Raw genomic sequence first — 14,108 nt, forward strand, 5'->3', positions numbered from 1 at the left:
ATAGAAGTACTAGGTGAAAATATGGATTAAGATGTATGAATTTGGGATGAAAAAGACTTTTAAGCCTAACAGTGAAAACAAATATTGATAGAAATGACTGCTTAATTTTAAAGCTGTGTAAGGCAATTTAACTGTGTAAGGCAGAAAACACCATGAACTGTTGATACATATATCAAAAGTGAAAAACTGGGGAAAAATATTTTAACTTGTATGGTAAATAAAATGCTCATAATCCTAATACGTAGTTTTCACAAACCGTTCAAGTGGAAAAATGGATAAAGTGCTTGATTACACAATTCAAAAAAGAATAATACAAATGGCTTATGAAAGCATGAATACTGTATATATTAACAGATTACTGAAAGATAAAAATGATATTTTTCTTCCTCCCCCTTTTTTCTTTCTCTGTCAATATATAAATGATTGGAAAGTTTGACAATAACCAGTATTATCAAGAATGTACAGGGAGTTCCCTGGTGACCTAGTGGTTAGGATTCTGGGCTTTCACTGCCGTGGCCTGGGTTCAGTCCTTGGTCAGGGAACTGAGATACTGCAAGCTGTGTGGTGTGGCCAAAAAAAAAAAAGAGAGAGAGAGAATTAAAAAAAAAAAAAAGGATGTACGGGAACAAGGGTAGGTTAGAACATTATTTTTGGAAGATCGTTTGACAGTATATAACATGATTTTTAAAGTTTATGTGCATAACCTTTGACGCAGGAATTCCACTTCTAGCAATTTATCATAAGAAACGTTTGAGACAAGTGCTCGGGAAGGATCATACCAAGGATAGTCTTTATAGTGTTTATAATAGTTAAAACTTGGAAGGAAGCTAAATGTCTTTGTTTTTTATTGTTTGTTGTTTTTTGCTTTTTCTCCATTTCTCTGTGATTGTCATCTCTTAAATGTTCCCATTTATTTCTTTCATGAGTCACTTGGGCTGGACTTATCACAGCTCTTAAGTGGAAATTGGTCCCTAGTTGTTCCTCATGTGTGGAATTTTTCACCTCTAGCTAGACTCCAAGCAACTCCATTATTCAAAGCTAAATTTCTTTGAATAAGAGATTGGTTAAATAATTAAGGGAGACCCGAATAATAATAGAATGTATAATTTTTAAAAAATAATATTGAGCTGTTTGTTTTTTTTCCTTCGTATCAGTTTTTTACCACATGCTTTTAATCATTTTAAGGTTTTTGTTAGATATATGACACATACGTTATAAGTGTGCACTTTAGTGAACTATCAGAAGTGGACATACCTGTATTAGTTATTGACCTGGATGTGGGCCTGGGACAGCAAGACCACCCGCTGTTCCTTGCACTTGTCTTTAATTGTCTATGCACTTCTCTTTGCCACTAATTCCTTTACCCATCTTTCTGCCCCCGTCCCCTGCAGGCAGCAGCAGCTACAGCTGCAGCGGCTGCTCTCCTGGAATTGATTTTTGTATGTGGTCTCAGGTAGTGGTCAATTAAAAAAAAAATTAGTATGATAACCTTTTTAAAACCTTTTTTGTTTTGAAATGATTATAGATTCACAGGAAGTTGCAAAGATAGAACAGAGAGGTCTGGTGTACCCTTCACCCAGTTCCCCTCAGTTGTTACATGTTACATAATTATATTACAATAACAAAATCAGGAAATCAGTATTGGTACAATGTATGCATATAAATTCAATGCATTTTACCATGTTTGTAGATTCATGTAACCACCACTGCATTCAAGATACAGAATTCTTCCATTACCACAGAGATCTTCCTTGTGGTACCCCTTTGTAGTAACACCCACCCCTCTTCCTCCCATCCCTGCACCCTGGCAACTACTAATTTGTTCCATCTCCATAATTTTGTCATTATAAATCGGGTCTTTAACAAAGAAGGCAGTCTCAGAACCTTGGTGAAAAGGACATACCAGATAGTCTTAAATAGGAGTTGATAAACTACAGCCTGTGGCCCCTTTTTGTAAAGCCTGTGAGTTTAAGAATGGTTTTTACAATACATTTTAAAAGAGCTCTTTAAAAAGAAAGAAGAATATGCAACAGAAACCATATGTGGCCCACAAACCCTAAAACATTTATTATCTTGCCTTTTATGGAAAAAGTTTGCTGACCCCTGCTCTTAAATAATAGATTCATATTGTCTGAGCTAATATTGCTTGGACAGATGGCAGACTGTATCAGGGATGTCAAGTTAGGATTTTTAAGATTCTTTTTAGTCTAGAAGCAGATGCCTTCATGAAAATAGAGTGTTAACCTATGATCTAGGACAATCAGAATTGATTACACAGGACTGAATAAACTGGGGAGAATCTAATTGTGGTTATTTTTTTCAGAATGTTGTTGATATTATTTTTATAATAGTTATATGATAAAGCCCTTCTGACCTGTAATTTAGTAACTATACTAGTGCTAGTTGGAGTGATACATTCTTTAAATGGTAGTCTGCTCTCTTTGGTCCCTTAGAATTTAGGAACACTTGCCTTTTACTGAGATTGTTTTACTGCTCAAGACAATGTGTCTATTTGCATAGGTTCAATAAGAATTTGTCCTTTTTACCAGGTTACAATTAGGCAAATTGATTGTGTAGCCAAGGTCAAACCTAGAGTGTCACATTTGAGAATAAATCTCATTCAGTTAGGTGTGAAAAGCTCACCATTAAGGAACAAAGGTTATACTTCATATGTAAAGCCAGTGTCCACAAAGCCCTCCTGAGAACCTAGTCTTGTACCTTATCTGTGGCATATAGGATCCTAGCCTGCAGGAAGTAAGGAAGGTCACTTCTTGTAGATTTGCGTGACTTCACGTAGAGAAGAATTTACTTACATTTATAGGTGCACCACAGACAAAACCAGTAGCGATTTTTTCTTTTCTCTTTTTGGTTTCCATAGCTTTGAGTTAGAAGCAAATAGTAATTTTTAAGTCTCTGGAATAATAGAGGCTATTGAAGATATAATTCCGAATTTCTTATGAATTCTTCAGAGAGCAGTGATTAATAAGGCTTCAGTAACTGCTTGATACCATGTGGCTCTAGATTTGCTGTCTATAGTTCAAGGAGGTTTATGTATGTTATTTAACACTTCTTGCTGCACTTGTGTAAATAAATCAGTCCAAGAAACAAAGTAGCTTTTTCTGTGTATATGTGTAATCAAGAATAATTTGAGATGTTGTAATCATGAGAGGAGACTGTTAAAAATTACCCAAAATTTGAAAAGAGACAAAAAGGACAAAATGTCATTTTAGTATCCTGCCAGGTGTTGTCTAGCGTTGTCTAGCCGGCACTCCTGGGGATTCTAGGGATGTGTATTTTTTTTTTTTTGGCTGCGTTGGGTCTTCGTTGCTGCGCATGGGCTTTTCTCTAGTTGTGGCGAATGGAGACTACTGTTCCTTGCGGTGGGCGGGCTTCTCATTGCAATGGCTTCTCTTGTTGCGGAGTGCGGGCTCTAGGCGTGAGGGCTTCAGTAGTTGTGGCTCGCGGGCTCAGTAGTTGTGGCTCACAGGCTTCATTGCTCCACGGCATGTTGAATCTTCCCAGACCAGGGATAGAATCCATATCCCCTGAATTCGCAGGCGGATTCTTAACCACTGTGCCACCAGGGAAGACCCTGCTATTTACTCTTGATTAGGCTCTTTTACAACTCGTTAAGGGTGGACTTTAACTTATAGAAAACTGATAGCAATGCAAATAAGTCTTGTCTGATAGCAATGAAAATTAATTTCATCTAGTAGAGATTCAAATTATCTCTGTCCAGAGAAAAGATATCCCCAGAGGTTGCAGTTTTATTGCCCTACATTGGCAATCTTACACAATCATTCTTTTCTCACCCACTCTAAGTAGTCCACTTACTTCATTTCTCTTAGAACCAGTTTTGTCATCTAGTTCTCTCATTAATTAGTTGAATAACTTTTTGGCAGTTATAAAAATAGTATATTGTTTTCTGGTGACCACTGTTTCTGTTGAAACCAGTGTCAGTCATACTGTTGCTCCTTTGAAGGTTAATCTCTCCTTTTTATCTGGGTGCTTTAAATTTTTTTCTCTTTGTCTTTGATTTTCAGTAGTTTGCTATGATATGTCTAGTTGATTTTCCTTTGTAATTACCTTCTGGGGTTCACAGTGCTTCTAGAATCTGTGAGTTGGTGTTTTTCATCAGTATGGGAAAATTCAGTCATATTTTCTTTTGATCTATCTTCCAATTCACTAATTTTATTGCTATCAGACAAGAATCATTTGGAACCATTTGTAATTGCTCTATTATCTGATTCCTCTGATGTCTGTTTTATAGTCTGTTGTTCTTTTAACTATAATTACATTGTCTTGTCTCCTCCCATGCCTGGTTACTTTATTGTGTGCCAGGCATTGAGTAGGAAAAGTCATAGATAAACCGTGAGACCTGGAACGATGTTATCTTCCTTTAGAGAGGATATTTGCTTTAGACAGGTAGCTAAGGACACAAGTAATCCCATATTACCTTACTCCAATCAAGAATTGAATTGATTAGGAGCTGGGTGTGGGAAAGCTGGAAAATTTCCAATTCACTCCTTCTCCTGGGATGCAGCCTTTTGGGGTCAGTATTCATAGCTGAACTTATCAGGGATAAATCCCCTTAGCCCCTACCCCTTTCACTTGGACCCTGAACTCAAATTTTTATTCTCCTTAGTTGTCCTGTGAGCCTATCAAAATTCATGCTCAGCTTCCCAGCCTGTCAGCTGATTCTTAACTGTTAGGTAAATAATCCTAGGGAAGAAGTAGCTCTAAGTGTGGAGCTCACCTTTCTGAGTTTTCCTCTCCTAGATTTTGATCCTATAAATGTTTACTGCCTGTTTGCATTTTTTGTTTCTTAAGAGACTTGCTTTGTATTTTGTCCAGTTTTTCTTTTTCTCAGTAGGACAATAGTTAGAATTATCTAGACTACCATTTAAATTAAAAATGTTTATACAAGTAGTACACGAATACATTCTCAGTATATAGAAAAGTTTGTAGAATTAAAATTGAAGGTCTTATCACCGCTGGCCCAACCAGTTCCTCATCCCAAAGTAACCACTGTTATGTTTGGTGTTCTATTTATGATCCCTTTCCCCCACTCCTGCCCACCCCAATTAAAAAACAAGAGAAGGTTTTTTTCATTGGTGGCGGGGGGGGGGGGGGGGGGGGAAGAAATCTCTAGAATGTAACTAATTGCAGGCTGCCTTAGGTTTAACTCATTGTGAAGTTTAAGTTATATATCAGACATGGGCCTTTCCTTTTTTTTCTTTTTTTCCTTTTTCAATTTAAACTTAGCACTTAATGATGTAAAATTTCTTTCCACAGAATAAAAAAGTCTTTATTATCATTTAAAAATTTAAATAATTTTTTTATTTTATAGTAATACTAGATTTGTAGAAAAGTTGCAAAGATAATAAAGAAAATTCCTGTATACCCTTCACTTAGTTTCTCTTAATGTTATCATCTTATATAACCATGGTACATTTGTCAAAACTGAGAAATTCACATTGGTACATTACTGCTAATTAAACTACAGACTTCATTTGGGTTTCACCAGTTTTTCTACTCATGTTCTTTTTTCTGTTCCAGGATTCAATCCAGGATACCCCCTTGCATTTAGGGTCTTTCTGTTTTGAAGGCTCTGCGCAATTGGCATGTGTACTGTCTAGGTTCCAGAGGTCCACTTAATGATGAGTTTGGAATAGATATTCAGAATTTATATATGAGAGTATGTGCTTGGGAATTTTCAGTACTCACTGTGGTATTTAAGAGAAGTATGTTGCTTGATTCTTACAGTAGATCTTGAAGATTGCTCTCTCCTGTCTTTATACCAGGGTCTCAGCTTCTAGCCTTCATGTCTGGAATTTTGATGTATGGATTATCTAGAGTTGATCAGACCTTGGGTAAAGAGGCTGTTGCTATTCAGACTCACTTAAGAAAGTCAGTTTATTAATTTGTGAAAAGAAGGTTCCAGTAAGAAAGACTCTGGAGAAAGTAAGATTAGAAAATGGATTATTGAGTACATCAGAGACAAGTACAGTATTTCCCCAAGTAAGTTCCTCGACACCACTTCCATATGATAATAGCCTAGAAAAATGGTTCCCCTAGTCATAAAAATTTGAAGAACGTTGAGAATAAATAAGGTAAAAATTTTTTTTTAACTCTAGGACTTACCAGTGCCTTTAATATGATCGTGTGATGTGTACATCCCCTAGGGAAGGATATGTTACATAGAATTTCCAAAACTTATTAGATCACAGAATTTTTTTCTTTTTAATGGGAGTAGTGGTTCTTAACAGAATACTTTTGGGAAACCTTGGTTTAAAGAAAGCCCTCTGAGGGAAGTAACTGCCTTACTGGAATCTTCCAGATGTTCTTGATAACTGCACAATTTGATTCAACAAACATTTATTGAGCACTTTCTATGTGCCGGGTCCTATGGCCAGGTCTGTTTTTCAAGTCACACCTTTATGAACCAATCAGACACTATATGGACTTCTATCCAAGTCTCCTACTTTCCTTCTCCAGTTAACATTTCTGTTCTTTAAGTTAAATGTTTAAATTTCTAAATGCATGATTTCTTTGAAGTTAGAACCTTTAGCAGTAGGTCCTACTCTTTCAACACCTAGTAACTTCAGGTTATCTACAGGCATTCCTCATTTTACTGAGCTTTGCTTTATGCTTCTCATATACTGCATTTTTTACAAATTGAAGGTTTGTGGCAGTCCTGCATCAAGTAATTTTTTGCTGTCAGTGCCATTTTTCCAACAGCATTTGCTCACTTTATGTCTCTGTCACATTTTTTAAATTCTCACAATATTTCAAACTTTTTCATTACTATTATATTTTTATGGTTATCTGTGATCAGTGATCTTTAATGTTACTACGAACAACTCACTGAAAGCTCAGATGATGGTTAGCAGTTCTTAACAATAAAGTATTTTTAAATTAAGGTACGTACCTTGTTTTTTAAAGTATATTATTATCTTTATACACTATATTATACATTGTGTTATTATACATTATATTTTACATTATATTATTATACATTACAATATAGTGTAAACATAACTTTTATATGCACTGGGAAACCAAAAAATTCGTGTGACTTGCTTTATTGCAATATTTGCTTTATTTTGGTGGTCTGGAACCAAACCTGCAATAACGTCGAGGTATGCCTGTATATTTGTGATCGAGGTGAATGGTGGCCCCATCTAGTTAACATTATCTTGCAACCTGTTATTCTTCATGAGATTGGGGCTGTTCCCACCGTCTTCTGGGACCACCTTGTAAGTACTTGCTAAGGCATTTGTGACCACTTATTTTCATGGATGCTTCTTTGTATTTTAATTATACAACAACCTTCACTGTCTATAATAAATTTGGAAGTTTGTGTTTTTTGGGCAGTTTTATTTTCATTAGGTTTCTCCCCTGTTTTTTATTGAAAAGATTATTTAACAATATTAAATTTTAAAAAGACTTTTTAATCCTCACTCTTTAATAAGTATTTTAATTTTTTCTTGTGTTTGCCTTCCACTTCCCAGGATACATTTGCCTTTTACTTCCCAGGATAGAGGATTTTTTTGTCTTCCTAGTTTTTACTTAACATTATAAACATCTTCCTACTTTTTTTACATAGTCTTTTTTCAAAGAATCAATTTTATTTATTTATTTATTTTTGGTTGTGTTGGGTCTTCGTTGCTGTGCACAGGCTTTCTCTAGTTGCATCGAGCAGGGGCTACTCTTCATTGCGGTGTGCGGGCTTCTCAATTCTGGTGGCTTCTCTTGTTGCGGAGCACAGGCTCTAGGCGCGCGGGCTGTAGTTGTGGCACGTGGGCTTAGTTGCTTCGCGGCATGTGGGATCTTCCTGGACCAGGGCTCGAACCTGTGTCCCCTGCATTGGCAGGCAGATTCTTAACCACTGCACCACCGGGTAAGTCCTACATAGTCTTCTTAAGTTAACAGCTTTTAAATATTTTGTCATATTGGTATAATTTATTTATCAATATCTCCAATTTTTACATTTAGGCTGTTTGCTTTGCAGTTTTTTTCTATTGTAAATAAGATGCAGTTTAAGCATGTAGCTTTTGGTTTTATTGAGTTATTACACTAGGCCACATAACCAAGTGTGGAATTCCTTGGTCAAAGTGTATAACGACCTTTATTGATTTTGCCGTATAACTAATTGCTATTCAAAGACAAATTGCAGGTGAAAGTATAAATAGCTCTGTGTTTGACTTCTGAAATATATGTTGTTTTCCTTAATAAGCCACAATGTTTGTAGATTTGCCTCAACCAAGTGCAACATTAAGTTCAATTGGTGGTCATCAAGGTGTTAATTGATTATTTTGCTTCTAATAGTGACCTCTGCAGAACCACCAGACAATGAGTTTAAAGTTGCTCTAGATTCCTTCATTATGTTTCAAACTTGGGGTGTTTAGATTTATTTTATTTCATAGTCTGTGCTGGGCAAGTGCAAGGAGCACTGTTTAGATGCAACTCAAATGCTTTGTGTTTGTAACTTCATTTCTTTATAGCCTTGATTGGGTTTTTAAGAGACTACATTTTCTTTCTCAATTTTTAAGAAGATTTAAGAAGGATTTGGGAAAAGCATTAAATTATATTTTATTCTATTACAGGGGAACATTGTTCTTACAGATTATGAGTACCTAATTTTAAATATCCTAAGATTTCGAACTGATGAGTCAGATGATGTTAAATTTGCTGTTCGTGAACACTATCCAGTTGATCATGCTAGAGCTGCTGAACCTTTGCTTACCTTGGAAAGGTAACATGTTTGTCTATTAACTCATTTCATATTGTATTACATAGTAAAATAGATCATATGTCAGAATATGAAAGAACTGTCACATAAGAAAATATTTTGTTTACTTGCATAAAATAAATTTGGGCTGCTTGAACTACATAAGTGTGCGCTTAGATGTAAGCAATTAAGCCTTATTTGGGAGTAGCAAATGTATGTTTTTTTAATCTAAGTTTGGTGTTACTTCAGATGTTTATGATTTCTTGGTAAAGTGGGGGAATTTATTAGCTGTTCTGTGAGAAGACAAATGGATATCTTGGCAGAGCGCAAAAGGAGATAGGAATTCTGGTTTAGCTAAAAAATAGGAGTATGGTGGGATAAGGTGCTGACTATAACTGTACTATTCTGGCTGGAAGGCTTTGCTAATAGGCTACAGCAGTGGTTTTCAAAGTTTAGAATGCATCAGAATCACCTAGAGGGCTTGGTAAAATATAGATCCCCCCGCCCCTGCCAGGTTTTAAGTAGATCTGGTGTAGATCCCAGGAATTTACATTTCTAACAAGTTTGCACGTGAGGTTGATGCTGATTTGGGGGGGAATACTGTGGCTCACAGCATCCTTGAGTTCTTTCTAAATGTTTAATTAGGTAAAGCCATTTCAGGTGTTAAGATATATCACCAGGGAGGGATAACTTGCGAGATTGGGATTGACATATACACACTACTGTATATAAAATAGGTAACTAGTAAGAACATGCTACATAGCACAGGGAACTCTACTCAATACTCTGTAATGGCCTATATGGGAAAAGAATCTAAAAAAAAAAGAGTGGATATATGTATTGATATATGTATAACTGATTCACTTTGCTGTACACCTGAAACTAACACAACATTGTGAATCAACTACAATAAAATTTTTTTTAAAAACCCATATATCACCAGTCTCCACAAACTACATTTAACTGTTGCATAAAAATGTGTCTTTCGTGTCATATATGGGCATGCTGACGATAAGCAGTATGACTTAGTTGAAAAAGTATTGATGTTCCTTGGAAAACTTGGTTTCAAGTCCCAGTCTGCTGTTCAGGAACCTACTAAACTTAGATAAATTACTTTTATGATCCTTTTTTTTTTTTTTTTAACCTATAAAGTGAACTAACTCCTTTTATATTTTAGGGTATTTTGAAGATCAGGCAAATTGATGCATATGAAAGTACTGTGGATATGAATATGGCTGTAGGGTTTATTAAATATAAGATAGTAAGGAGTGTGTCAATTTTGTTTCACAGATTGACTGAAATAATAGCCAGTGCACCTAAGGGTGAACTACTGAAGAGAGTTCTTAACCCATTACTTCGTGAGTAATCCTATATAGAGCAATGAAGTGTTTGTAAGATAATATGGTTTCTTAGAAATATATGTAACACATTGAAATCTAGTTCTAGTAGAAAATTAGAACAACTTGATAAATGTAGAAAGGAGTTTAAAATGATCTTTTGAGTGAATAAGTGTTTATTTTCAAGGAAAGAGAAATTTGTTATACCATATGAACTTTGACCTTTATGTTATGTCTTATTTGAAAGCAATACAGTTATGTAAACAAACTATGTTATCTAGCACTTGAGCGCCAGCTGTAGTTTTCTAAGAAATCTTTTTTTTGTTTTTTTGTTTTTTTCAGTGTCTGTCTTTTTGGTTTAATAGTCACTTAGCTTGGTTGGGTTTTCTTTGTTTTGCTTTTTGTTTTTTATTGGTGAGTCTCAGGGCTTTCCAGGGTCTGCCAGGTGCTGCTGATAACCAGGGTAAAGATAATCTAATCAACTTTTACACTTGAGAAAATCATCACTTATCCCTATACTAAGGAATCTGGGGAGGACATATGAGAAGGCAGGTACCATTGATTACTACAGGAGTTACTGTTTAGAATGCATTAAAAAAGTTATCTTTAAAACTTTCCATCTGTTAGTATAGCATGTGTAAAATTTGTAAGTTTGGATTTTTCTATTTCTTTATTCTGTTAATATGATGTATTACATCAACCAGTTTTTGGATGCTAAACCAACCTTTCATTCCTGGTTTATAATCCTTTTTATACGTGGCTAAATTCCATTAAATTCCTATAACTTTTGCACTGACTTCTACAATTTTATTGTAGTCTCAAATTTTTATAAATACTTGAACTGTCATTTCTAATAACATTTCAAAATAGGTAAACTAATTGTTATTTTCACTGGCTACTGTTATTGAGTAGATCATTTATATTGGGATATACGTTAGTATTTTGAATGTGAAATTTTATAGGAAAATACTACAAATAATACCCTCTGCTTTTATAGCCTGTGGACCAGCTCTCATTGAACACTGTCTTATAGAAAATGGATTCTCTGGCAATGTCAAAGTGGATGAAAAATTTGAAAGTAAGGGTATGTGTGCATGCTACAAGTTTTGCCCATTTTTATTTCATTTTTTTAAACCTATGAAAATTATTTCTGGAAAAAGTAATAAGTGAGTGGGTAGTTCTAGACTTAAAAACATTTGACCTATTAGTGTTCTATCCATATGGTATTCCTGACTTCCTACTCTTAATGTGACGCTTTATCCGTAGTAACATGCAGTTTAATCTCTTGGCCTACCTTATTACCTTCTGATTTTAGAATATTCTCTCTCCCTCCCCCTAAATTTTGGAAGGGGTTACTGCACTTGAGATAGTCTCTGGTACAAGGCTTGAAGGAGTTGAATTATTCACCTTCAGACTCAGAACCTGAGGGGCTTCTAGAAGTAGCATTATTTATGCATTTTAATTCTGTAAGTGCTGTGGTGTGACTTTATAATGAATTAGGCTTTTGTAACTACTTAAGGGAACCTAAATTAACTTCCAGATTAGGATAATAAAAAATTAGAGGAAATATAAGGAAAATGGAAGCTTTGGTCTTCATTCTTGGTATTTATATTTTGGGATTTATATCACTTTTTAAGGTTTAGGGATCATTTTTATGATGCACAAATGCACAAATGTAAAATTTTTTTGTGCATTTAAAAATACAAATTGAGTGTTTGAAGTGAATGATTTAGTTTCTGAAATACATGAATTTAGTGCAATCCCGTTCGAAATGCCGACAGGTGGTATTGTTATTTTTGCTATTGCACTTCCTTTTTTAAATGAATCTGATATGTGCAATAAAAAGCATACAAAAATGTTCAGGAAAACTCTGGAAAATAATAGTAATGATGGAGTATAATCTTTTCATAAATTAAAATGTATTATGAAGCTATAGTAATTAAAAGTTAAGTTTTGGGAGAAGGAATACACAGAATAAAGAATTCAGAAACAAGCCCAAATATATATGGGAATTTAGCATATGAACAAAGTGGCTTTCATATCATGAGGGGAAAGATGGATTCAATAAAAGCTATTGGGACAACAAGCTGGCCAAAATATATTCTTATTTAATAAACTGATTATAAACATGAAATAACTATATTTAATTTTCTTGAACAACTTGCATTATTTCATAAGCACTTTCTGTTTTCTACATAGATGTTTAATAATAGTTATGGACAGTTGATTGGCACTCCTTTTTTCCTTTCTTATTCCCCTATTAGATATTGAAAAAGTACTTGTTTGTCTTCAGAAAGCAGAAGAGTATATGAAAACAACATCCAACTTCAGTGGAAAGGTGGTGCCACATATACTTATTGTATATTGTTGATATTTTACTTATTTAGAGTTTTAGAATTTAAATGTTCATTGAAGGATCAGTATATGTAAATTTTTTGTTGTAATTTGGAAATTTAACACCTGTAATATGCTTATTCTAGGGTAGTTTTTTTTAATTGCTGTTGGTTTCTGATTTTTGTTCTGTTCCTTAAATCTTCTACAAAGTACTGGGTCAAGTCGATATTGGCACTCCTGAAAAGTTGAGGAATTTGAAAATATTTCCTCTTAGGTTGATTTTAGATAGAGAAGCACATCTTAATTTGCCAGCACTTTCCAAAAATTTACTGATTAACATCTTTTTAATTATTAAATATCCTCTGAGTTACCTCATATCTTGTTTTTCTTCCCTATTCAAAGTATAACTTTACTTACAAAAAAACGTTCAGGAAAGGTTCTGATTCATTACAGCTAAATTCACTCCAAATATACCCTGCACCCAGTTATTAAAATGAATTAAAATTTCCTACTGGCAAAGTGATCCGAAGATTTTTCTGCTGGAAGTAAAGCGTTTTTGGCTTTTTTAAGTTGCAGAACATCTGAAAAATGGAAAGAAAAAAGCGAAATGCACATGTATAATCTCACCACTTTATCAAATCATTAGTTTTCATTTTCTTTATTCCCTGTTTTTTTCTTGTTCATATGAATAAGTCAGTATTTTCTAATGGTACTTACTGAGTCTTAAAAACATCACTTTGAGAAATGATACAATCAGACAAATGCTGATTGTTTATAACTAGAATAATTTTGTAAGTTAATAAAATTAATATCATTCAAGGAAAGTAAATCTGTTAATTATGAATAGAAATTAGTTTTAATGTTGGATTTTTGTAGGGGTATATCATTCAGAAAAGAGAAATAAAACCAAGCCTGGAAGTAGATAAACCAACCGAAGACATACTCACGTAAGTATGTAGGCATGGGTCAATTTGCTTTGGGTGTTTATTAATGTTCTTTTCTTTTTCTTTTTTTTTAAATAGATTTATTTATTTTTGGCTGCATTGGGTCTTTGTTGCTGTGCGTGGGCTTTCTCTAGTTGCGGCGAGCGGGGGCTACTCTTTATGGCGGTGCGTGGGCTTCTCATTCCGGTGGCTTCTCTTGTTGCGGAGCACAGGCTCTAGGTGTGCGGGCTTCAGTAGTTGTGGCACACGGGCTCATTAGTTGTGTCTCGCAGGCTCCAGAGCGCAGGCTCAGTAGTTGTGGCGCACGGGCTTAGTTGTTCTGTGGCATGTGGGATCTTCCTGGACCAGGGATCGAACCCGTGTCCCCTGCATTGGCAGGCGGATTCTTAACCACTGCACCACCAGGGAAGTCCCTACTAATGTTCTTGGTAAATATGTTTTACAGGTATGAGGAATTTCATCCTTTCTTGTTTTCTCAACATTCACAATGTCCATATATAGAATTTGAATCATTTGACAAGGTGGGTTTTCTGATTCTGTTTTTTGACCAGTTAGCATGATGTGAGTTGTTAAATTAATATCAACTTGCTTTGATTGAGAAATTGAAAATATTTCTGCTTTACAATCATTATGAATCTGGACATTAAAAACCAGTGCAGTCACAGATACAAACTAGTGGAAATGTTTGTTGCCTCTTTATTTCAAGATGAAGGACCAAAGATTTGAACTTAATTTGATTCCTGACTGCTTAGCTGTATA

General features: G+C 34.8%; 1 protein-coding gene across 1 annotated transcript in view; it reads left to right on the forward strand.

The window, feature by feature from the left end:
* NEMF (nuclear export mediator factor) overlaps window positions 1-14,108 on the forward strand; it is a 52,458-nt gene that overhangs the window by 5,087 nt on the left and 33,263 nt on the right. Inside the window, exons 5-10 of the mRNA XM_082452077.1 lie at window positions 8,610-8,758; window positions 10,025-10,092; window positions 11,069-11,155; window positions 12,336-12,409; window positions 13,282-13,352; window positions 13,795-13,870. Of these exons, the coding sequence (XP_082308203.1) occupies window positions 8,610-8,758; window positions 10,025-10,092; window positions 11,069-11,155; window positions 12,336-12,409; window positions 13,282-13,352; window positions 13,795-13,870 (525 nt within the window). The remainder of the gene's footprint in view (window positions 1-8,609; window positions 8,759-10,024; window positions 10,093-11,068; window positions 11,156-12,335; window positions 12,410-13,281; window positions 13,353-13,794; window positions 13,871-14,108) is intronic.

The sequence above is a fragment of the Balaenoptera physalus genome (genome assembly GCF_965194825.1).
Source record: "Balaenoptera physalus genome assembly, chromosome: 2".
Taxonomy (NCBI): Eukaryota; Metazoa; Chordata; class Mammalia; order Artiodactyla; family Balaenopteridae; genus Balaenoptera; species Balaenoptera physalus.